Source organism: Rhamphochromis sp. 'chilingali' (assembly GCF_963969265.1).
Source record: "Rhamphochromis sp. 'chilingali' genome assembly, chromosome: 11".
In the NCBI taxonomy this organism is placed as follows: Eukaryota; Metazoa; Chordata; class Actinopteri; order Cichliformes; family Cichlidae; genus Rhamphochromis; species Rhamphochromis sp. 'chilingali'.
This window is the reverse complement of record NC_137938.1, coordinates 8768985-8791545: the sequence shown is the minus strand read 5'-3', so window position 1 is coordinate 8791545 and position 22561 is coordinate 8768985. Positions and strand designations below refer to the sequence as shown.

Sequence of the window (22561 nt, the reverse complement as noted above, 5' to 3'; positions counted from 1 at the left end):
TAGGGAAAAGAAACAGGGTGAGGGATCAGAAAGGCGGGTCAGATCAAATGGTCAATGCGGTTCAGGGTGACGGGAAAATGTTAAAAGATCACATCCGCATGAGAAACCGCAGGTGGGTCAGAGGGGATATAGACAGAAAGTCCATCTTTTGCCATCAGGTCTGCGCTTCTGTTGACAATCCGATCATGAAACCACGTTGTGTGTTGGGGTTTTTCAGCCGTGTATGTATTTGGTACAGAACATCCAATAAAGGCTGCGACAACGTCTTTTTTCCCCCCATTGTTCATTTATTGTTAATCGTTGGTATCGCTCAAAAGAAAGATCTTTCTACCCCGATATACATCTCTCTTCTTATTTTCTTTCATTAAATACACACCATGTCCCCACAAATACAATGATCAAAAACACAGTAGTCATGTACTGTTGGTTCATACAGAAAACAACAAGTGAAATCAAACATCCTGTGTTGGCAGTTGTCACTCAGAAATAGTCATAATAAAAAGCTTTGGAATGGTAAAAGTATAATGCACTCACAGTCGTGGCTAAAGGTTGAAACAAATCATATGGATCGGGTTATTCTGAAATCACTGAAATGAAATGCAAAGCTTAACGAGCGCCCGAACACGCCTCATGAGCCGCTTCGCTCGCAGCGCTGGGATGAACGCTCGTCGTTAAAAGTTCTGACAAAAACTCACAAAATGCTCATTTACAGCAACATTCAGCTTTATGGTTATGTTGTGGTTACTTACTATACGTCTTTACTCTGGGCAAACATATAATATATTATTCACATAACATAATATACATCTGTATATACATATTCCTTCCACCCTTAACAAAAAAAGTGTCCAGGCACTTCCTTCAGCAATCTTTTGCCAGATCACTGACTACAATGTAGCTACCTCATTCTTCTTCCTCATCACAAACAAGCTGCTCTATTTGAGAATCTGTGGGAGTCTGGTGATGTTTGTATACTGTTAGATTGCTCACATATTCTGGTTATCCCACCTGAACCAGAGTGTGAGCTGCAAACTAGCAGCAGGGTTGCCTTTCTCAGCTTCTGCAGGCTTCAAGCTGTCTCTCCTTGTTCATTAGGATATGTCCTGGAGTGATACCTTTACCACCCTCCCTGAAAACCTCTACTTAAAGGAGTCTCGGGAGATGTGTTGGCGCATAACATATTTTAAAAGGCCTATGTTTTAAAATATCTCTAATGGAGCTTATTAGAGATATTTTTGTGGCTATAACGCAAAAGTGATTTTAAAAAAAAAATCTCTTCCTCTGTGTAATGGGGTCTTTGCAAGAGCATGTTTCAAAGTTGTCTCTGATCATTATGTGTATCACAAATCCCAACCTGACTGCTTCTTACATTGATTCAGGCATGAAGAGTTCCAGTGCTCTCCAGGCCCTGGCCAACAGCTGAAAAAGAGTGGATTTTGTTTATCCATCAACTCTGCGGTAAGTCAGCAGCAGGGTATGTGGCCAACAGCTTCTTACTTTTACTACTTTTTTAAAACCACATTTCTGCAATCAAAAAAATATGTTCAGCAATGAGCGGTGACCCAAGATGGCACTCCCACCATCTACCCCATCTTAGTGCCCCCTACCCCCGATTTTCTTTTTGCTTTTCTTAGACTTTTTTTGTTTTTACAGCACAACCAAACGCCTCGGACAATGAATGAGTAGAAGAGGTGCAGACTGAGACCTGTGTGACCGCACCAGTTCAGACACTTCACCACAGCATTAATGGCGCATCATTTTTCACACCAACACTGTGGCATCTCGATGCCTTTCAAACAGCTTTCACCATCCTCTCCTTTTGCTGTCTTCGGTGAGTATAAAGTACAAACAATCACTTCGGAGCGAGAACATTAGCTGATGCAGTACATAGTGTTTGTTTGTAGGCATATATCAAGATGAAGCAGTAGAACAAAGCAAAGGATTCAAGTCAGTCAGTGGGATTGGCACCGTGACAGTAACGAGACAGGAATCTCCCTCGGTGGCACCAGGCTCAGTGCCAGTAACGCCCACCTGTAGCACACATGGTAATCCAGCACAAACATTATGGGAAAATACAACACATTGCACTACTGTACAGTTTCTGCATCAATACTGTTGAATACTGGGCTGGTCTGCTTTACAATATAGGTCTCTTAAAATCTCTTGTTCTTGTTTTCTACCCCAGGTGAAAAACTTTATCGATTTATTTGGTGGTTTCAATAAATCTGTCCTATCATTAGAGAATAAGGCAGTTTATGGTATGGTAGATAAGTCATGCCACGAGCACAGTGGACCGTTATTTTATGTAGCTCTTCCACGTTTAAATAATGCTGCTGTAACTCCAGAATTAGATCCAGCGTCTTCGGTTTGTACGAATGAAATGATGAAACACAGCCAAGGTGACCCTTGCTTTGAAGAGAGAGGTCCACATTGCAGCTCCAAATATTGTTTTGCTGCTACAGAAACCCTTAGCACATACAAGATGTAGTCCAAGAGGCAAATAGGACCGAGAAAAGCACAAAAAAAAAAAATATCAAAAGAGATAAACATCACCAACAAGGAGGAAATCACAGCTGTACATTAAAGGTTAAAAGTCAGAACCTTGACCATGTTTTTTTTCTTTGCTCTCGTTCCTCTGCAGTCCTTTCAAAGCCAACTTCACAGGTCCAAACATTTAAGTAGATGGGGGGGTCACCGGGTGACCTTTGTCTCCAGCGCGTGGGAATTTGCTGCTGTCGTAAACGTTTAGTTGCTATCTGCCTTCAAAGCAGTCCAAGTACTCAAGGACAAGGTCATAGCAAAATCGATACTGGTCCTAAAGAAACAAAAAGGAAAAACACAAAACTAGAGTCAAAAATCTCAAATGTATTGAATTTGGGTTTTTTTTCAATTAATTTACAGACTAGACTAAACTTCCATACCAGAGACTCGACCATGTTGGGTTTGCAGTTGCGTAGAGTTTTGACAGCATAGAATACGTCTACCATGTTCTGATACTGGATCATCTCGATGAGGATGTTGCAGGCACAGAAGGTCCCACTACGGCCACCACCATTGCTGTGGAAGAGAATACATTGTCTAATAACTATTACACAGTACAGGCATAAATCAATGCTGCTACTGTACCTATCCAAAGGTATTCATGTGTATATGGACAGTACTCAATGCTCTCTGCCAGATCTGTTCAATCGCTTCATGATTTGGACTAGTTAGAGAAGTTACACAATGCAAACACTGCAGATACTAAGGTAATGAGAGATGATGAACACATGGATCCTTTGCTGCTCATTCCTCCTTTTGAAAGGCAAAGCCATCAATGTACACAAGCAGCATAGCAGCCCTCTCTGGCTGCGCTGATTAAAGCTGTGCTTGTGGATATGGTTAATGTTCAGATGTTACATTTATGGTTCAGTCCATAGTGCTATGGATAGATGCTGCTGTAACTCCTCTTTACTGCTCTAATGGACATTACCCAGAAAGCTCTGCTACAGTTTATGTCAGAGATAACAGTAGCAATTTTAGAGACTTCAGTGCAATAGCACAAACAATCATAAAGAGTCAAAGCCGGACAAAACAAACCAAAAACAAGAAGCTTCTGACAAAAAGCATAACCAGGCTAATCTACAGCAGTGTTTCCTTTCTTCCATTTATCTATTCATCTTCTACAGCTTATCCAGGGTCGGGTCACAGCCAAGTCCAGACCTCCTTCTCCAACTTCGCCAACTCCAGCTTATCCAGTCAACGTAAAGACGTAAACACCCTGACAAGATGAAGATGCAAACTCGCCGCATGTTCCGGGCCTATCCAGAAAACCCAGCCAAGGAAACATCCTAATCAGATGCCTGAGCCACCTCGTTTGGATCAGCTCTACACTGAGTTCCTCTTCTGAGCACAGCCACCGTTTGAAGAAAGGGTTTGTTTCTGCAGTGTCATTCTTTCTGTCATCACTCAGAACTTTGTGATAAGAGGTGAACATAGGGATGTAGAATAACCAGTAAATTGATAGCGATGTTTTTATAGACGTGTCAGCATCACTGCAGATGCTGCACCAGTCTGTCTGTTCACTCTTTCACTCCCCTCCCCTAACTCATAAACAAAAGCAGCTTGTCCCTCAGACTAGAAGGTGCTAATGGTCATTCTGACCACTGCACAACTGTGAGCTGCTCCAGTGCAAGCAGGAAGTCATCACCTGGTGATGGCAAAGGAACCACATCATCTGCAAAAAACAGCGATAAGACTCTGAGAGTGGCATCCTTCTAGCACTTGGCTCCACCTAGAAATTCTGTCCGTAAAGATCACAAACAGAATCAGCCTTGCCCACCATCCGCCAGGGAAAAGTCTGACTTATTGCCGGCAACGATAACCAGGTTCTTACTGTAGTTGACATGGACCGAAAGGCATGTAACAATGTGACAGTAAGCGGTCAAATGCCTTCTCCAAGTCCACAAACCACATGTACACTGGTGGCTCAAACACCCAAACATACTGAAATATTCTTAAGAGGATAAAGAGCTGGTCCAGCGTTCCACAGCCAGGATGAAAACCACATTGTTCCTCCTTAATCCGAGGTTTGACCAACACAGAGTTATCATAGTTTTGTAATTTTTCAAAGTCTAGTTTTTATTTTACTGAAATATTTTTTCACATCTGGTTTCAGTTTTTAGTTTAGTTTTAGTTACCTATTATAATGTTGGACCAACTGGCATATTTATTCTCAATCTAGCGTTTCCCAGGGTGTGAATAAATATGGAGAGATAAGAACATCACCCTCGAAGTAAAACTCACGGCTTTTGCATGCAGCACACATTTCAGTTTTCCTCTACTTGGACGCTCACAGCTGACCTATAGAGGAAGTTCAGTGCAATGCTTATAAAAATGCACGGCATCAATGACTCTGTCGAGGCAGTACAAAAGATTATAATATAAAACACAGTGTTGATAATATCCAAGGATGGTTTGGGGTTGCCTCTGGCACAAAACAAGTGCAGGCTAAAAACTGTCTGAGATGGTAAAAGTTGGCCACTCATGTGCCTGCTGTGCTGCCCTGTTACTAATGTCGTGATAATGAAGATCCAAAGATCTTTCAGTACATACATGACCACCAACACAATCGCAGTGTCGGGTCATGCAATCATTTAATGATCCCAGCAGCTGTCTCAATTAATACTAGCTGCTGATGGTAAGACGACTGGTTGATTTAGTTCATCAAGATATTATTTCTTTCTCCAAAAGGTACAGATTGTTCCTGAGCACAGGTAAAGGTGCCTGTGGTCAAAGCAGCCGCAGTCTATTTATAATACATACTATATCATACAATATATGGTCCAGAGGGAATGGAAAAACTTAATTAAAGTTAATGCAAGCTGACGAGTGTGAGGGGAAAATAACAAATGGGCAGACAAACTGTCAACACAGAAATTTCTACCATGACCCTTCTGGGGCTGTGTAACATTACCATTGCATAATCCTGATATTTAGTAGCTGTTAGCAGTTTCGTGTAATATTTTATTTGAGTTAATAAAAAAGCTAAAGTTTGTTTTTCTTGTGTCAAAGAAAAGAAACATAATACTAAATAACAGTTGTATAACCGTGTAACAGACTGGGTTGGAATCAGTAGTGAGCAAAGAATAGGTGGTTTGTGGGAAGAATGCAAGTCAGAGTTGCTTTGGGTCATCGTGGCTCAAGAGTTGGAAGTTCGCCTTGTAATCGGAAGGTTGCCGGTTCGAGCCCCGGCTTGGACAGTCTCGGTCGTTGTGTCCTTGGGCAAGACACTTCACCCGTTGCCTACTGGTGGTGGTCAGAGGGCCCGGTGGCGCCAGTGTCCGGCAGCCTCGCCTCTGTCAGTGCGCCCCAGGGTGGCTGTGGCTACAATGTAGCTTACCATCACCAGTGTGTGAATGTGTGCGTGAATGGGTGGCTGGTTGTGTAAAGCGCTTTGGGGTCCTTAGGGACTAGTAAAGCGCTATACAAATACAGGCCATTAACCATTTACCGTGGTGCAGTATTTTCTTTCTAAACTACCGGTTTATGTTAGGAGTAGGAGGCCCAAGTGAACGTAAAACATGAAATGAGAGCATTATCGAAGAAAAAAAAGAGGCTTCGTGGCTGTTTTCGCTCATGGGACACTACTGCATAATTTAACAAAGTGTATGCCATGAAATAAACATTTCTTGAAATGGAATATAAAAATTTGGCAAGTGATTGACAAAAAAAGTTCAAGCCTTCTTCATTAATGCATCAAATTAGTTTGATCCTTTGATATAATTTGCAATCTATAATATATACTTAGTCATGCTATTAGTGTAGCACTGTGTGCAGTCAAACTGACCACATTAGCTCAGACTGAAATACAGCACCAATAAATGGTTGGATATTTGTACATAAACATTTTTGATTCCCAAAAGGTATCTGATTGCCGTTGGTGGTCTACTTTTTCCCTTGCACCACTACGAGAGCGACATTTGTGATTCTGAGTGGAATGTTTCAACAGCTACCAAATGGATTGTCATTAAAGCAAGTGCCAACATTCAGGGTGCTTTTTTTCTTATCTGAAACCCTCAATAGGACAGTTTTAGTATATATAACATTTTCTAAGACTTTATATTTTGATGGTGATCACCCTCAAGTGCCCTGAGGCGACAGTTGTTGTGATTTGATGTTATATAAATAAAATTAAAATTGAACTGATCACGGCTGATGTTACTGGCTAAATATCAGGATCATAGGAAGAATAAAACATAGATGCTGTTTCCTGGTCAAATGCAGAAGTGCCTGGAAGGTTTTATTCCATCCAAAAGAAACCAGAGGGCGATAGCTGTGGCTGCAAAATCACTCCCAGTCTCTTAGAAGTTGAGGCAAAAACAGCTTTCTGACTCAGCCTCTTTACACACTTTACTGCTGATTTTATGGTTTCAGTCCCTCATTTCGGGTCACACACAAAAAACCCTCACTGGCTAACAAGCTTCAGCCACAAGTCTTCAGCCCCACTGAGTGTGCATTTTAACATTTTGCAACCAAGAAGGTAATGGTGGAAAAATCCATCTCAAGACTTCAAAATGGGACTTTAGAAACTATGGTGATGTAATTGTAGCTACATCCATTTTTCATACTGTCTGTGATCAGCATGTTAGCTTTATCACGGTGAACGTGCTAGCATGCTTAGACTGTTAGCACCGCTTTAGACTAATACCTTTATTATGAGTTTAATTAACATATGGTGGGCAGTGGGTGCATGTGCAGTACTGTACAGAAGATCCATCCCCCATTTCTTTGTATTATGCTACAGGAGCAGTGATTTCTTGAAAGATGCAAACATAGATTGAAATACAGTGCATGAAGCAAAAACAGAGTTTTTACAGGCAGCTTGAAAGTCAGTATTTGCTACGGCCTCCTTTATTCTTTAACACAGCCTGAACTTTCTTGGGTAGCTTTCTTGTAATTTCTGTAAGTAGTCAGGAATAGTTCTCCAGGCTTTTTGAAGAACATTCAAAGCTCTTCTTTGTGTTGATGTTGGCTGCCTTTTGTTCTGTTCTCCATCAAGATGTCATTTCCAGGCTGGAAAATTAAGCTAGCAACAAAGTGCTAAAACATACAATTTAAATCTGGTATATTGACTCTTGGCTGAGTTGTCACACATAACAGTCAGAAAAAAACTATTTATCTTACGAGACTACTTTAACAGATAACAAGATAAAAATCTGGATCCTTGGAAGCAAAATACAAGGAAATGATAGGAGGCTCAAGACTTTTCCGCAGTACGGCATATATATATCATCTATATGTACTCGTCTTATTTTTCCAGTATGAAATACATGTTTAACTGAATTCTGGAAAACAATAGTAGAGTGTAAGCAGAAAACAAACAGTAATCTGATGACCCTGTATCTGAATTCCTATCTATCTCATAAAAACAGCATTTGTTTAAATTGAAACACAATATGAATATAAAATATTTATACAACATAAGAAGAGCTATATGAGAAACACTGTAAGTAGTTTGAAATTGAGAAATAACACAATAGTGTGGCATTTTTGCCTTGTATACTCGCCCGGTCATCATAAATGTAAAACGCTATCAATAAGCTGATGAAGGACAAGCCACTTCCTCTCTCCTGAGACAAACGCAGCCAGGTGGGCCTGGGAGATTCTGCAGTGTATAGAAGCAATATTAAGGCAATCAATCGTCGTCAGTGCTCTGGCAGTGCTGGATTTAGTGTAGTGAGAACCATCGCATTCTGTATTAAGCTATAATTGATTTGATCTCCATAATCTCTTTCCTGGTTGTCGTGGGTAACACTGTGTGACAGCACTGAGTGATGTGCTTCTGGATGGGGGCGGTGGGGATGAGCGTGTGATGGGTTGGCAATGAGCTGGACGGCCCATTCATATTCATCAGCAGGGTGTGCTCTCCGGGGCTTTAGGACAACACAGACGCATATAACACCACTGACTTCACAGCACAGCACGGCGCAATTTGATTTTCTACAATATAAATACTGCCATGACAAATCACGCTGCATCTCACTGTGCCAAATCGCACATAACGACACAAAAACAAGGCAAGAATCGGTTGCCAATTTTACATTTCCTATGTTTTTTCATATACTTTTGCGACATCTCCCACCAAGAAAACGGTGTCGGCTTAAAATGCAGTCTTCAACAGCAGCAAGAGCTTTTCAGAAATGAAATGGGCACATTACTGCCTTCTGTATCAATCTGCGTGACGCATGCTGCTAAAACATTACTCACAGGCAGTGCACAACTGTGCGTCCTTCTCCACACTCCCTTTGCCACTTGTGCACTTGAGCCAGCAGGTTGAGGAAAGCCTTCTTGGAGTCTGGAACGTCGCGATATGCCGACCAGCGCAGAAACTGGAACTGACACATCACCAGCTGGCCCTCTTGGAGCTTCAGATACAAGAGAAAGCACACAACACACATATCTGACACCATTGTTCTCTTTTGCTGAATATATGTATGCATGTGGCAAATAAATTGTTCTGGGTGTTTCTGTACATCTTGTGTGGTAGCCAGTTAGAAGCTACTTTTGAGTGCTCCCCAGGCTGTGTGTTGGCATTCGGCGCTGTGCTCACTCAGCAGCCTGACTTTGAGATATATGGGTCTGTGGGAGTAAGAGGGGCCCGCGCTGTGTCTGAAAGAGGTCCCTGTGTGTTCATAACCTTGTCCTGTAGAATCTCACCCAATACTTAAGGACCAGCGGAGAACTGTAAGTCATGCAAATTGGGCCGGCAAAGACACCGACGATGCATGGAGGAATTGCCTCAGTGGAAGCGGGATTTACACAGTGTGCTCTTTTTTGTACAAACCACATATCCGTACATATGCTTACAATGCACTTCCTTTGACTTTTACTCACTACCCTTGTATATCATTGTCAGGCAAAGGAAATCTACTCACTAATGCACAGAGAGGGGCTGAGTGAGGGAGAGGTGTGCGTTATTTTTGTGTGATTGTATTCCTTCCATGCTGTGTTAAGTTGCCCTCTCCCTGACTGTGATGTGCGCTGAGTAGAAAAGAGGTGCCATAGATAGAGAGGGGAATGACGGGGGCAGTCGACACAGGAGGTGAGGATGCCAATCAAGACAGGAAGTTCTGGGCACCGCTTGTCGTGCTGCTTTTAATGGCATAGGGGAAACGCCTTGCATACAGATTTCTTTAGTAATTGGTTGATTTTGATCCTGAGCAGAATGCAAGCATGTGCGTATGTAAATTCCTGAGCATAAAACACGCATAACTACATATAAACAAACCAAACAGCCAACACAGTGAAGTGAAAATGTTCTAGTCCTACATATAAAACACATTTGGGAATTCTCTTCAGCTGAGGAAAGACCAAACTAACATTCCACTGTGCTTCCTCGACTATGACAGAACCACTGGTGCCTTCTTATTTTTTTTTGTTTCTAGCCTATTTTCAGAGCTCTACCTAACGCTGCACTGTTTAAAAGGTGTGACGAGGTTTATGAGCAATTCAAAAGAAAATCTTCTTTGCTGCCGAAAAGAGTAGACGGCAACTGAAAATATGGCAGGCATCACAATGATGAAAGGTTCCTTTTTAGTATGCCAACGCGCGCATAAGAGAGGGAAGACACCTATCTAGGTAATAACAAGAAGAAATTGAAAAAGCGAAAGACTGACCTTTATGGCATGCATGTCAATGGCTTCCTCTTGCATGTTTTTCACGAAAAAGAAAATTCTTATAATAAAAATCATTCTCATGGGAATGTTTGATGGAAGCACTGGGGGCTCTGGTTCAATTTTCTGGACTGCTGAATATCAAAAGAATGTCCTTTGTAGTACGTATAATAAAGTCTATGAATAAAACTTCTACTCATCTGCCATTGTGCTCGATACAAATTTCCTGGCTCTCGTATAGAGTGTATTTTCTTAAGGGGACTTATTTGACAAACTCTTCTGTCCCATGAGGCGTAAACTAGTGAAGTGTTGCCGTGTTTGCATTAGTAACGCAAAAGCGCACACTATACGGAAATACAGTCTCATGTGAAACCCCGAGTTTCAGTTTGCATCCATAAAGGATATTGTAGAAAATGTTAGATGTATAACATTTATCTAAACCACCTGTAATACTTCTCTAGATTTTCAGGTGCACGTTAGAGGTGACGGCTCTGAATGTACTGCAGGTAAAACCTCCCGCTCATACATTTCTAAAGCAGTTTAACTTAATATTTGTGAAATATCATCGAGCTCAATAAAATGTCCTGCGCTGGCTGTTTTGGGATGACAATGACTCACCCTCGTGACGTTCTTGACTCGAAATAGACGAGTTATGACGTCCTCGTCCGCTGACATAGACAGGAACTCCACTTCCATTGGCCCGTACTGCTGTAAACCAGGCTCCGGCCAGTACTGGACACATGGCTGCACAAACAACATGGGCAGAGATGAGTTCATTAGTGATTGAGCTTGAAAGAAAATGCATTTTTATGTAGCTGTGGCCATAATACTTGTTCTTAGACCTCTGGATTATCAATTGCTGCTGGTGTTTATTAAAATAAAAGCAGCAGTTGGGTTACTGTGTGTTTTCATGGAATTTAAAAAGCCACACTAGTGTTAGTTAGAGAAGTTAGAGAAGCATTGCGAAGGGAGAGACCTAATGTGCTTTGAGAGATTTCAACAAGAGGGAGACAGAGCACCGCAGCCCAGCAAATGAACTCTATAACAGAGTTTATAACAAGATCTTGCAGTGGACATCTTAAAGTGGCTATAACTCAATTTTCAGACAAGACCCCACGGGCCGAAAGAAACGAGATGAAAACTTTTTAAAGGGGAGTGGATGAAAAGTGGGATTGAATAGGATCATTGCATTTGTTTTATTTTGTCTAGATTAGATAAGGTGCTGCAAAGAACAGCCAGAAAAAAACAGCACAGCACCTATTCTCCACTTAACATGTGTAAACCAACAGTAAAGATGAAATATTCAGAAAATTTATTAACATTTTAGCAATGCTCGTCACGGCTTTGGAGGTTATACTGATAGTTTAACGCTTGAGGACAGTTTTTACAAACTGCATTTGGTAGCTTTCACATTTAGTCATAAAACTAATAAGTATCTCTGTCTTAGCATATATATTTATAAATCCAGTATTGTTTGGGCTCTACTTTCTTCCTTCTTCAATTTTTTCCATCTTAGACCAAACGCCTGTTTTTCAAGGATCTGATGCACTGTAATACATATTTCACAAAGTTAATATTTAAAGACGGACTGAAAACCTTGTAAATCTAATGCCTAAAGGACAGAAAGGAGAATGCGTGAGCTATTATCTTCAGTGCCTTTGGCTTTTACAGGTGAACTCTGCAACTCACTCCTTATTCATGCCCATATTCATTATGCAAGACTGTAAATACAAGGTACTATGAGACTATACACAAGTACTTTAAATTGTCCTTCTAGCAGTACTAATAATAAATTGATGAAGGCCAGCGTTACTTTGTGTTGCAGACTTATGTATTTAAATTGTTTTTGACTCTTGTAGGCTGCATCCTTATTTTAGGACTGTTCTCACTTGTTTTGAATGCTTTTCCTTGGGCTACATTACTGGACTGCAAAGATTTCTTCTTCCTTTATTGCCAAACTGATGAGACCCAGTTGTACCTGTCCCGCAAGCTTAATTATTCAGCAACCTCGTTCTCTCTGCACAACTATTTATGTGCCATTAAGGACTGGAAGCTTGCCAATCTCCTTAAGCTTAATTCCAACAAAATGCAGTCAGGTTGTGCCAGCTTTTGGCTCTTTCACAGACTATGCGTTTCCTTCTGCTACAACTCGAGGAGTTACATTTGATCAGCTTCTCAGTCTGGTTTCCTATATTACTACCACAAGCTCATTAAATCCTGTTTCTTCCAGCTGACAAATGGCTTGAAGAGTGAAATCATTACTTTTCTTTAGGGACACAAAAGCAAACTACACGCTTCATGTTTGCTCAATGCTTATAATGATTTCTTATGTCGTAATCAGAAGAAACTATGTGAAAGATATGATTATGCATGACCACATGGAAAAGACAGGTCTGCTGGGGTAGAGAAATCCATAATAACTTTTCAGCATATTGTTGTTGTTGTTAATTAGCCTTCCGCGCTCCCCGTGGGTTCTGTTTTAAGACTTTAGAAAATGGCAATAACGTGTGGCAGTCACAGATCTTATCTGTTCAAATTCCATGACAGTTTATTTCTTTTCTTTTTTTTTGCCTAATGTCATCTTAAGCCCTTATTCACCTGCTCCAACCACATGAAATAGCTAGTGTTCAGGATTTAGCCTAGCAAAGACTTTAAAAGTCCTGAAGGCTAAAAAGGACAAGTAATGACCACTAATCTCATTATGTTTCCCCTAATTATTTTTAATATTGTTGGTTTAAAAATAATTTAAACCAAATTATTTTTAAAAAAAAATTATATGCTCGTGAAAAAATGTGAGCTAGTTAAAAAAAATCTAAGATGTGGCTGGAGGGTAATGCAAGCCTATTCTTCAGAGATGTAGCTTGAGAAGGGAAGGAAAAACTGGGGCGAGCGTTATCTAGTCATGCCTTGAGATCAATGTGGTCAGGGATCAAAGCCCAACAAAATGGCATGAAAGAACTAATCCCGAGCACAGTAAGATACAGAAACTGTACAGGCGGGGGATGTCAGGGAAAGTCTCGAATAAACTTCATACAACCCCAAGACTGAGAGTAAAAGCTTGCACAGCAAACAGTGGCTCCTCTGTGTGTGTGCGTGCTCGCGTGCGTGTGTGTGTGTCAGATCTCAAATGTTTTAAGACATCTCTCTCTTTTTTCAGTGTCAACAAATCAATGGCAATAAAAAGTACCTAACACTTTGACCTTACCCAGGCAGAGTTTGACTGATTTAGCTGGTTGAGCATGACCACTGCCGTGCAGCCGTAGTCAAAAACCAGCCGCCAAAAATCGGCCGTGGTGCCCGGCAGAGGGTGAGGGGTCACAATGAAAGCAGCCTGCCGGTGGAAGCTGTCAGCGAGAGCAGCGTTGATGTAATTGTTACTCTCCCCTTCTGTCGTGACCAGGAACGCAAGGGCGCGATCGGGCGGGAGGACATCCATGCTGCGGTTCTTCTCTCGGTTTCTGGGTAAGAGAGCAATGCTGCACTCCTCCACATCCACGTGGGGAGTCACAGAGTTCAGCGTCTGAAAATGGAAATGTGTAAGAGGCCAGGTGAGAGGAAGGTGAGGATAAAGTGAAATTTGAGAAACCATTTAAAAGTGGAATATGTGAGGGGTGATGAGGCACTGCAGAGAAGTCTGAGATCTTAGGAAAGAGGAGGTAGAGGAAGTGAACGAGACAGGAGGAGGGAGGACTGGAAAAAAGAGAATACAAAAAGACCAATGATGGTAATTGGTTTAGTCTTTGATACACTGAGCATCAGCAAACTAACTTAAAAGGAATAAAGCATAAGATTGGCAAACTGCGTAACAAAGCTGAGTGCAATAAAACAAATAAAAAAGAAATGTTGCATACTAATTATCCATAATGAATTTAATCATTATTACATTAAACAACTTGAAAAAAAATATTTGAATAATTAATGTACAGCATCAATAATAGATCTGTGACTTGCTGATCTCAGTGCTACCAATTGGCTGTTAGCCACAGGATGACAGAGTAAAAGGCAAACACAGCTCTTTGGTTGGTAGGGAGGCTTTTAGCATCAATGCCTGACAGAGAAGTTTACAGGATCAAAGCAGGGAGTGAAACACTTTCCTATATGAAAAGGTAACTGCTCCCTACATACATCCATCATAATTTATACAATATGCATATTTTATGAGGATTAAATGGCACAAAATCATAAGGAGAAGCGCAAGTCTTTTTCAGAAGCACTTTGAAATGCTAAGTCACAGTGTGTGCTGGTTGAGCAGCGAGCGGCAGAGGAAGGTGAATGAAGCAGGTAAAGCGTTTTGGAACACAGCTGGCTCTCCTGTCTCCTAATCAAAACCTAATAAAATCTTCTGAGAGCACATTCCTTTAAACCACTCGAGGGGACATAAGTGGCAAAGAATAACAATGTTAACTAACATCATGTTTCATGTACGCACACATACATTATAGATGCAAACACGCCACGCAGAGATATCTATTAGTCTGTTCCTTTATGCGCTCTTTGTCGAACTGATGTGTGCGCTACAAAGAGCATCTTCGTCTCTGCATGCGTGTCTGTGTGTTTATTTGTTTTTCCCAAACAACCGTTCATCCTTTCTCCTTCATATCTGACAGGCGTGTTTGAAGTTGTTTGGATGAGCAGTTCACATATTTTGGTTAAAAGTGGACTGCATGTGAGATATTTATGGAACACCTGTGTGGTGTAGCTGCAATTACCGTGAATATATTCTCAACCTGTGGGAAACCACGCAGTGGAATCCAGGCACACTGAAAACACCTGCTAAAATAGTCATGTGAAAAAGAAAGTTTTCACGGGACAGTGCTGTCCGATGAAATGCTAACGGCACCTTCCTGTTTCTTTAAGAATTAAGAGGGTAAGTAGCAGCCGGGTGCTGCTAATCATCTGCACTTGGCTAATTGATCATCAACAATCGTGAGCACCTGTAAAAGCACATGTTTTGGCTCTTTGGTGCTCTGGAGGGTTTAAGTGTGTTAACACGTGGGATGTCCCCTCTTTCCGAGAAGCAGACATCCCAGGAAAATTCACCCTACGGTCAGACCGTGCAGTGCTCAGAGAAACTGTAAAAGATCCAAAAGCTGCTTCTCAGACTCTGCAGTCCTCAGCTAGCATGTTAAATGTTAAAGTTCATGACAGTACAATTAGAAAAAGACTGAACAAGTATGACTTGCTTGGAAATTACCTAAATTTGAGTTCCATCTGAACAAACCACAAGATTTCTGGAACAATGTCCTTTGGACAGACCAAAGTGGAGATGTTTGACTATAATGCACAGCACAACGGCACAAACACCTCATACTAACTGTCACAGATGGAGGTAGAGGTGATGATTTGGGCTTGTTCTGCAGCCACAGGAGCTGGGCGCCCTGCGGTCATTGAGTTGACCGTGAGCTCCTCTTCGTACTAACGTATTCTAGACTTAAATGTTAGGCAATTTATTTGACAGCCAACGCTTGGTTGAAACTGGATCATGCAACAGGACAATGATCTCAAACACAGCAGCAATTCTGTAACAGAATGGCCCAAAAAAAATCAGGGTGTTGCAATGATCCAAGGTCCAAACTTCCGGCTGATTGATGGTTTGATTGCTGTGGATAAATGAATGCCTGTAAACCTCAATGAAATAAAGTAATCTTATAATGACGAGTGGACTAACAAAGTCATACAGAAAACAATTCAGCTTCATGTTATTGTTGCTGACGGTGCTTATTGAACCGTGAGATACACTATTTTCACATAACTAAAGTGGCCCAAATTTCTGTCTGTGATCGAGTTTTGTCTCCTCTCTCATGCTCATTTCTGTTTATTATCTGAGTTGTCTCTATGTTGGTCCTTTCTGTCTTCACTTTCACTTCACTCCCCCGAGAACATGGCTGGCTCTCCCTGAGCCTGCTGTAGCTGGAAGGACTGTTTGATCGTTGGTGTGCTCTCTCGAATATTCTGGGGTCTTTACCTTACAATAAAAATCGCCTTGAGATGACTGTTGTTGTGAACTGGTGATATATGTTAAAAAAAAAGAACAAAAGAATTGAACTGAATTGAATCAACTGCCTGCAGGCGAGGGTGTTTAGGGAACACTGGTTACAGCCTGAATGTGAGATGCTGAGAGAGCACTGGAGTTAAAGCATTGGCAGACAGCCTGAAACTCACAACCTGTGAGATACATTTATCTTACTTTCAGCTAAAGAAAAGTAAGTGCATGTCCGGTGACTGTGCTACTATCTGAATATCAGCCAAACAATATTAACTAAATTGAGCAAACCTACACTACATAACTACAAATGACTTCTAACTTGTACACAGTGGATCATTATTATGGCTCATTCTGACTTTGCAGCAACACTGACCTGAAACTCCTCTCGAAGCTGAGAGGAATTACTCTGAGAATCCACTCGCAGCATCTCTTTGTAAGTGACAGCAAACTCATTCACCAGGATGGCCGTCTCTCCGCACAGACACGCCTCTAGAATAGCATCATGGATGAAGATATACTGCTCCTGAAAAGACAGCAGGTGACATAATTTAGTTCATCGTTCTGGCTTTTGAATAACACATCAAAATATGTTATCTGAAGGTTGTAAGCAACCAGATGCTAAACACTACAAATGACGCAGGTTAAAACAGAAGCAGGTGAGAAACGTAAGTAGTTGTAAATAAATAATCGAATAATAGTCAGAATGGGAGAAATCTTTCATAACCCGCCTTGTTCTGAATTAAACATGTGCTTTAATGTTAGTGGTGTATCAAGGCCGCTAGAGAATAAATAAATATTTATTTGTAAACAAACACATGCAGTGTGCATTTAATTAGTGCGCCCCTGCAAATAGCTACAAATGCAATAAACAGCCAAGTCAACGTTGGATTTACATAATAAGAGGTAAAAATGCAAATTATGTGCACATCAAAGAACAGCACGTGCCTACACAGCAAACTGACAAAGAGACAGTCTTTTCTCTAAAACTTTAGCCGTGACCTTTACATACATCTAGAAGTGGGAGTATGGAAATGTACCCCCCTCACTTTTTGAATTCCCAAACAACAGAAGGAAAAAAGGAATTTTTACAAGCTTGGCTTTTCTGGGGGGGTTTGAGAAGATTATATTAAGGATCGAGATGTCACCTGCTAAATATGTGACATGTGCAAGAAATTGTGATTTCCTGGCTGCACTGCTGTCCTCACCTCCGTTTGAATCATGTTGATACGTCGAGAGCAGAGGGTTTTGACGCAGTTGTAGATATCCACCACGCCCTCACACTCGGCCATGTCCAACATGACATCCAGCACAATGTAGCAGCCGGTGCGACCTGCCCCCGCACTGCAATGGAAAGACCATCTTTTATAAGGAATTGTGTCTTAAAACATTAAAGGTCTGTGCATAGGATATGAGGGACCCATTGGCACAAATGGAACATAATATAATCATTGTGTTATAAATAAGTAATCAATATTGTTTAAATGGCTAAGAATGTGACAGATCTGCCCAATCTTATATATCTACAAAATGCAAGTACATGGGTCAAAAGTTCTCATACACTCATGGGCATGAATGTCATTGTAATTTGGGGCTTTTAATGAGCTGTTCTTTTTCCAGATGGGATTGACTGGACAGCATACATCTTTGGTGGCTTTAAAAAACAAGAAATGGCTGCTCAAGTTTGAATTTATTTTGGATTTTCTCTCATCTACACAGGGTCAAAGGTATACATATAGGCTGAAATATAGACATACTCCCCAAAATCTTTTAATTATTGGTGATTAAGATTTTAAGATGTCTCTAAACTTGCCTATTAACTACTCAGTAATGATCAGGATGGAGTACAACTCACATTATCTCTTTGCAGTATAAAAAGGATTTGTTTGAAAGGAGTCACTGTACTGGCTGATACTCAAAGCAATGGGAAAGTCTAAAGACCTCGGTGAAGATCTAAGAAGGTGAATTGTAGAGTTACGCAATTTGGAAAGTATTCTTAGAGCCATTTCTAAATAACTGCATAATACAAGATCATCAGATCAAACAAGTTATTCGGATGTGTCACTACTTTACCCGGGTTTAGAAGAAGAAAGTTGCCACCCCAGAGGAGAGGAAGTTAGGATGTTCAGGAACAACTCAAACAATAAGACTCAAGCCTACATGAACCATGAACTGGAAACTGCTGGAAACTTCAGTCAATGTCCACATTGAAACAAACTTGAAGAACTGTGGAGTTGTCAAACAAGAATGAAGCCTCTGCTTCAAAACTGTCACCTTCAAGCTCAACTGAAATTTCTGGCTGCCCACATGAACAAGCCGAAACCGGAGAAAGGTCTTATCGTCAGACGTTTATTGTCAGAACTATTAGTGGGGACGTATATATAAATATATTTGACCCTGTGAGCATCAGAGAAAATCCAAGATAAATTCAAACTTGCAAACTTGATTTTTAAAAACATTAAATATGTTTGCTGTACAATTCTTCCAACCCCGAAGAAAAAAAAGTTGAAAGAAATCCTTAAAAGCGCAAAATTACCATCACATTCATGCCCATGTTAGAGCGACACATAGATATCTTATAGTAGAGTGCAGCGGTTTAGTGAGAGAGAGAGATTATACATATCTGTTACGCCAACATAATGTATAACAGTTATAAATACAAAAGTTTATCAAAAGGTTATTAAAACATATATATAGCACTTGCAAGGGCTTACGGTACCTGCAGTGAACCACGACAGGGCCAGCATCAGGTGGCGTAGAAGCTTTAACCCTTCGTATAAAAGCCAACAATCCAGTGGCGTGATAGGGCACCCCGTGTTCAGGCCAGGATGTGAAGTGGAACTGACGTACCTCATGCTTGGTCGAGTATCCTCTCTATCAACAGAAACACAGTGCACGTTAGTAGTTCAGGGAAAAAACAAAAACCATTGGCATTCTAATGCTAGCAATAGCCTACAGGCCTTGATCTCGCAGAAGATATGCTACAAACTATTCAGAGACTTTTTCCCTCTGTGATAGATGTGACAAATTTTTTTGGTTCAGAGTGAGGACACCCAGGACATTATTTACGCGGGGCGTTAGGTCTTCTAGGACAGTTAGGCCTCTGGGCCCCACATGTTAGGAGCAGCTGCAATCTGACAGATGTGCAGAAAGGAATTACTAAGGCTCTAGGGAGCTCAAGGAGGGGTAGCAGCTTTCTCTTTTCTTCTGGGAGGCTGCTGCAGTCACGTCCCAATTTCTTTTTCCATACAGAGATGACAAAGTAAAGCAATGCAAAGCAAAGATTTGTTGAAGACAGAAATCCAAAAAAAGAAAGTAAAAGAGCTATGAAAAACAAGCTGTCACCAGCTCGCAAACTCATGCCGATTTGAATAAGCAGCAGTTTGTGTCCGTGGAGAATGACTGTGACAGTGTGATGATAATGCTGTGTTTGTGCCACTGTCACTCCAGCACTGCTCTGAGCCCTTCCAATGAGAGATCCCCCAGGAGATTGACAGGATGGAGGCCATCAGGGGCACGGCACTGTAACAGCTATGCTGGAAAGACAGCAGGGGCATCCACAAAGCTACTGGTGTTAATTCCTCTCAGTTTAACACATGGACCTCGTGTCCATCAGCAAACCCCATCTAGTATCTAATCCCTTCTATTAATGCTCTACTTCTAATCCAAATTCCTGCTTCGCCAGGTAACATGATTAAGTTGTGTTTACATTGGTGAATCACAGAAAGAGATGAAGCAAAAACAGAACAAGATAAAAGGAATGTGTTTACGAGTAATCACAGATGATGTTCTACCAGGAAAGAGCAATCACAAACTGAGAATATAAAGAAATGCAAAACTCACCCTCTCCACAGCAAAGGTGCGAACTGTGTATTCAGCGAGTGTCTCTGTCTTAAGAAGAGTGATTTTGATGTCACCATACATCTCGGTGTCCTCTGGCCAATATTTGCAGCATTTCACCTGTTTCAAAAACGCGAAGGCGAAGTTTTAAACAATATTCAGAACTGCAAAACTGTAGAAAACGTGAGAGTAGTCAGTCTGCAGACAGAGAATAGTCAAGACACAATCTATTTTTTAAGTTTTAAACTTCTTTTTCTCCTTTTATATACTATCAGCATGTTAACAAATGGCTCACTGTGTTGCGTGAAATCACTACCCACACTTTTATTGAGTGGATTAAGCGGGTTGGTTTATGGTTTTGTGCACAAGCCATGCATTTATAGACTCCATCATGAACCGACGGCTCTCTGCTGAATTCCCACTGACAGGCAGCGCTAACTCAAGCAAAAGATCATTGGATGTATAAGATCTTTCTCAAATCTTTTCACAAAAGACACTGGAGGCTCAGTCATCTTTACTTCCTAAAATGAAGAGTAATGGTCTGAAGGCTTAAGTTAGGGTTTGTTAGATAAATCTAAGAGCCCCCCTAGCATGTTTCCTCGTGTCAGTATTGGGTTTCTAGGGACTAAAATCCTTCCTGCGACATTTGAAATGAAAGCACTGCATTTAGAGAGAGCGCATAATAAAATACTACTCTTTAAAAACACAACCAAGCCATTTTCAACAATTCATTCCAAAGTAAAGGAGATAATTGTAAAATGCATGAACACTATTCAAAATAATGAGATGATAATAATAAACATGAAGTACTCAATTTCATGGTTTAACGAGAACAGAAATATAATGATGTGAAATTTAACAAGTTAAAAAAAAATTATTTATTTATTTATTAAAAAAAATGTTGTTTTTATTTTGGGGGGGGGTCCACACTTCAAATGATGTGGAAGAAAAAAATAACAACCTGTTCTTTTGCAGATATCTTATCTTAGAGAGCAAAGAGAAGAACAGCACAATAATCACATAATGAACAGCAGGGCAGTAATCTTTTTATTGTACCACCACCCAGTACAATGGAGGCAATTCTTTTTAATTTAATGGATGTGTTATTTGGATTCAGCCACACAGACCACTTCTCCAAACTGGACAAACGACTACTGTGTGATTTTCACCATCCGCCACAGTATATGTTTCTCCCGGCTCGAATGAAAAGGCTGGAATATTTAAGGTGGGATTTAAAGTAACTATGTTTATGTAGGGTAGAAAATAATACTGCTTAAGTATAGCAAGCAGAGCGTGTTCACAGACAGCAGCTCTAGATTGTTGCCTGGAATACTGTATATATGCATTTGCAAGAATTGCAGTTTCATGATGTTTGAAATGCATGCATTCACCAAAAAACTCCACAGTAGCACACAGAGACAGGTTTGTGATGATTTCTGAACATGGTACAGAAAGTTAAAGCCATCTTTAAACAGTTTTGGCAAGGAATTGACTGAGTTCATTTATAAAAGTAAAATTCAATAGGACTTTTGGTCCATCCTTGGGCAATACTTTAAATATATTGTTTCTGTCAGATGTGCGGTCAGCCAAAGCTACAAATTAAAATTAACTTACTAAAAGCAACAAGTTGCTGTTGATGTGTGTTTACAAAGTATCCTTATATTCATCCCAGCTGCCCCCTAGCTAACAGAACCAGCCCAGTGTTGGAGCAATAGAAGTCGTCTCTGAGGCAGAAAAAAAGCCGTGGGTGCACTCGGCTTCAGAATAAAGCAAACACTACAACACAATAACATCAGTAAACTGCACGCTTTATCTGAAGATTTCTAAGACACATCTTGAAACTTCCTTTATTTTTGAAAATGCATAACAGCAATCTGAAAAAGTAAATATAACTGTCTGACTGCAGCTTAAGACATTTAATAATTTACCCTTGAACCGTCATGCAGCTGTTTTTCTTAGATTTATAGTGTACATATTATTGATTAATGCAATCTGCACCACCCTTACACAATGTCAGGCTTTTTTTAACTAACCTCATTTTAGCTTTTCTTTTGTTGTTATCACTGTTGTATGTATCAATGTTTGAACTCTCCCATAATGACCCTTACTAGGTGCCTGTGGCACAACTTTGCTGTTAATTTATTGTTTATTGTAGACTATACTATGCTGCTGTAACACAGCAGCAGGCTAAATGAGGGATCAATAAAATAACCTCCCTGTCTAACTGGTTAGGAGGTAAATGAGACAATTATGATAGGATACAGTAAGTTGCTATCACCAAGCCAGATAAGCAGGGAAATATTCTCTTTTGGTGTTTTGCAGCATTAGCTTGGCATGAAATCGCACAATAAACTGCATGTGTGTTAAATACAGGCAGTTTAAATAAATCCACCAGAATCTTTAAATAAATCTACCAGAAGCAGATGGCTGGCTTAATGACATAAAAGGAAGGAAACAATTTGCCTGGTACTGTCCAAACAAAGGCTGAGTCACGACAGAGTAAAAATAGGACGGCAATGTCCTTGTGATTAGGAAAGAAAACAAAGCAAACAAGAATGGTGGCTGCACAAAGATTTCACTGAAC

The 22561-nt window shown here is 40.6% G+C and overlaps 1 protein-coding gene across 2 annotated transcripts in view; it reads right to left on the bottom strand.

Annotated features, from left to right (window-relative positions):
* Positions 1 to 266: 266 nt before the first annotated feature.
* Positions 267 to 22561, bottom strand: part of ptprub (protein tyrosine phosphatase receptor type Ub) — a 194804-nt gene continuing 172509 nt past the window's right edge. For both annotated transcript variants that reach the window (XM_080895361.1, XM_080895362.1), the window contains 9 exons: positions 19981 to 20097; positions 18857 to 19011; positions 17346 to 17481; positions 16514 to 16663; positions 13360 to 13674; positions 10773 to 10898; positions 8749 to 8906; positions 2922 to 3057; positions 267 to 2815 (listed from right to left, as the gene is read on the bottom strand). In XM_080895361.1, the coding sequence (XP_080751487.1) occupies positions 2753 to 2815; positions 2922 to 3057; positions 8749 to 8906; positions 10773 to 10898; positions 13360 to 13674; positions 16514 to 16663; positions 17346 to 17481; positions 18857 to 19011; positions 19981 to 20097 (1356 nt within the window). In that variant the 3' untranslated portion in view covers positions 267 to 2752. The remainder of the gene's footprint in view (positions 2816 to 2921; positions 3058 to 8748; positions 8907 to 10772; positions 10899 to 13359; positions 13675 to 16513; positions 16664 to 17345; positions 17482 to 18856; positions 19012 to 19980; positions 20098 to 22561) is intronic.